At 54.0% G+C, this 2,277-nt stretch overlaps 1 protein-coding gene across 1 annotated transcript in view; it reads left to right on the top strand.

Moving 5' to 3' along the window:
* BCL3 (BCL3 transcription coactivator) overlaps positions 1 to 970 on the top strand; it is a 32,984-nt gene extending 32,014 nt beyond the window's left edge. Inside the window, exon 10 of the mRNA XM_045292681.1 lies at positions 329 to 970. Within this exon, the coding sequence (XP_045148616.1) occupies positions 329 to 516 (188 nt within the window). The 3' untranslated portion in view covers positions 517 to 970. The remainder of the gene's footprint in view (positions 1 to 328) is intronic.
* Positions 971 to 2,277: the final 1,307 nt, after the last annotated feature.

The raw sequence follows: 2,277 nt of genomic DNA, 5'->3' as shown, positions 1-2,277 counted from the left end.
CCCCCAGCCCCCTCCTTTCTCAGACCCCACAGCCCAGGCCTCCAGTCCCCTCCTCTCTCAGACCTAGGATTCTAGGCCCCCAGGCCCCTCCTCTCTCAGACCCAGCAAGCAGTCCAGGACCCCAGCCCCCTCCTCTCTTAGACCCAGGATTCCAGGCCCCCAGCCCCCTCCTCCCTCAGACCCCACAGCCCAGGCCTCCAGCCCCCTCCTCTCTCAGACCTAGGATTCCAGGTCCCCAACCGCCTCCTCCCTCAGACCCTGCAGGTCCGACCTGCCCGCTTTTGTGTGGACCACCACTCCCACCCTGAAACGGCTTCTCTCTCCACAGGTCTTCTCTCTACATCACCATCCTCTTCACCTTCCCAGTCTCCCCCAAAGGATCCCTCCGGCTTCCCCATGGTTCCCCCCAATTTCTTCCTTCCTTCCTCATCTCCGCCTGCCTTCCTGCCCTTTTCTGGGGTCCTCCGAGCTCCAGGCCGGCCCGTGCTCCCTTCCCCTGCTCCAGGGGGCAGCTGAGAGGGATGGGGGGGGGCAGATCTTGGACTCATGAGGAGGGGTCTCAGCCCTGTGGGGTCAGCCCTCCTGGAAACTGTGAAGATCTCACTCTGCCCCCCCCCCAACTCCCAAATCTGTGGGACCAGGATTTGCACAGAGGCACATGCACCTAGCCATAAGTCCCCTGTTTTGAAACAAGATGTCCCCCTTCTCATGGCCCCCACAGCCCCTCACCCAGGATTCCGGCCCCCTTTCTTCTCAGGCACCAGGCCCCTGTCTGGAATTCCACTCCAATGTCCCCACTACTTCCTTGTCCTCACCCAGAGCTGGTAGGACCAGGGACAGCCACTTCCCTCTACCCAGGTGGACAAGGAGAAGAGAGGAGAGGTGGGCACTGATTAGCCATGTAAATTATTAGGTGTTTTGGTTGGATTTCTTTTTGTAATAAACTATTTTTGTACCATGTTGCCTGCTAGACTTGGCCTTTCAGGCGGTCTTGGGGGGGACGGGGGCAGCATGCTTGGGTGGGGACACCTGTACCCTCATCTGGCTGACTCCATGAGCAGCTACAAAGGTAGGTGTGTTAGGCCGGATTGACTAGAGAAACAAATTCAATGACATACATATAAGAAAGAGCTTTATATCAACAAACTTTATATATCAGGAAAACATCCCAGCCTGGTCCAACCCAAGTCCCTACTTCCGACTAGTCCCTAAGTCCCTCTTTAGTCTCACGCAGCCATTCGCAATGATGCAGAAGGCAGGAAGGTCACAGGCTGGTGGGTGCAAGGTTGTGTGGATCCAATGGCACAGTTCAGCATAGGGCTCTGGCAGGTCTCAGAGTGACTGTCTGGTATGAAGGTGAAAACAGAGGGGACGGATGGGGAGGTTTCCAGGACCCTCCTTAGGTGAAGGCCATGCCCATAAGGAGACACCATCAGGCTGTGATCTGATTGACAGGTTAAAATCCACCCCTACACTTTTATAGATCTTCAAGTTGACGTGAAATTATGTAATGGCCCCAGTAGGAGACAATCCCCAAGACAACCCTCATCTCTTACATCAGGGTCAGGGGTGGGGCTGGATCTCAGTCAGCTGCCAACAAACAGACCATCGGTATCTGATTGGGTGACCCCCACCCCCCACTCACAAGGGCCCTACGCATCATGTGACGAGTCACTGTCTCGCCTTGCATCCATCTCCACGCTGAGTTGAAGATCAGACCCCTGGGGCTTTCAGTGGCTGATTTTTGCAAGGTGATCTCCAGTCCGTCTGTCTGGAAGCTCGGCTGAACCCTGTTCAGCACCCCTGTCTAAGGAGTGGTTGCATTTGAGGTTCATTGTCCAGAAATGGGTCTCTTGTTCAGATGGCAAGGATGCCAACAGGGAGCTCCCAGGGTCCCCTGCCCCCTTCTTACCAAGAACTCCCTGCTCTGGAGTCGATTCTGACTCACAGCACCCCTATATGACAGGGGAGGACAGCCCCTGTGGGTTTCCAAGATTGTCACTTCCTTTCTTTAAAGTTTTATTGGTTTATAATTCACATAGCATACAATTCCTTATTTCAATCGTATTAAGCAGAGTTGTACAATCATCACCCCCATCGGACATTTTCTTCCTTCTTGTACTCATTGTTATTAGCTCACCATCCTGTCTCCCCCTCCCCCCCCACCACCCCACCCAACCTCCCCTATTATACTCCCAAGAAACCATTAAAGCAGTTACTGTCTGCGTCAGTCTGGGTTAACTACAGAAACAAATTGATAGACGCTCATATATGTAT

Source organism: Echinops telfairi, unplaced genomic scaffold, assembly GCF_000313985.2.
Source record: "Echinops telfairi isolate 266 unplaced genomic scaffold, ASM31398v2 ScPeMD7_655;HRSCAF=1070, whole genome shotgun sequence".
In the NCBI taxonomy this organism is placed as follows: Eukaryota; Metazoa; Chordata; class Mammalia; order Afrosoricida; family Tenrecidae; genus Echinops; species Echinops telfairi.
Note: the sequence above shows the minus strand (reverse complement) of the source record. Positions and strands in the feature narration are given on the sequence as shown.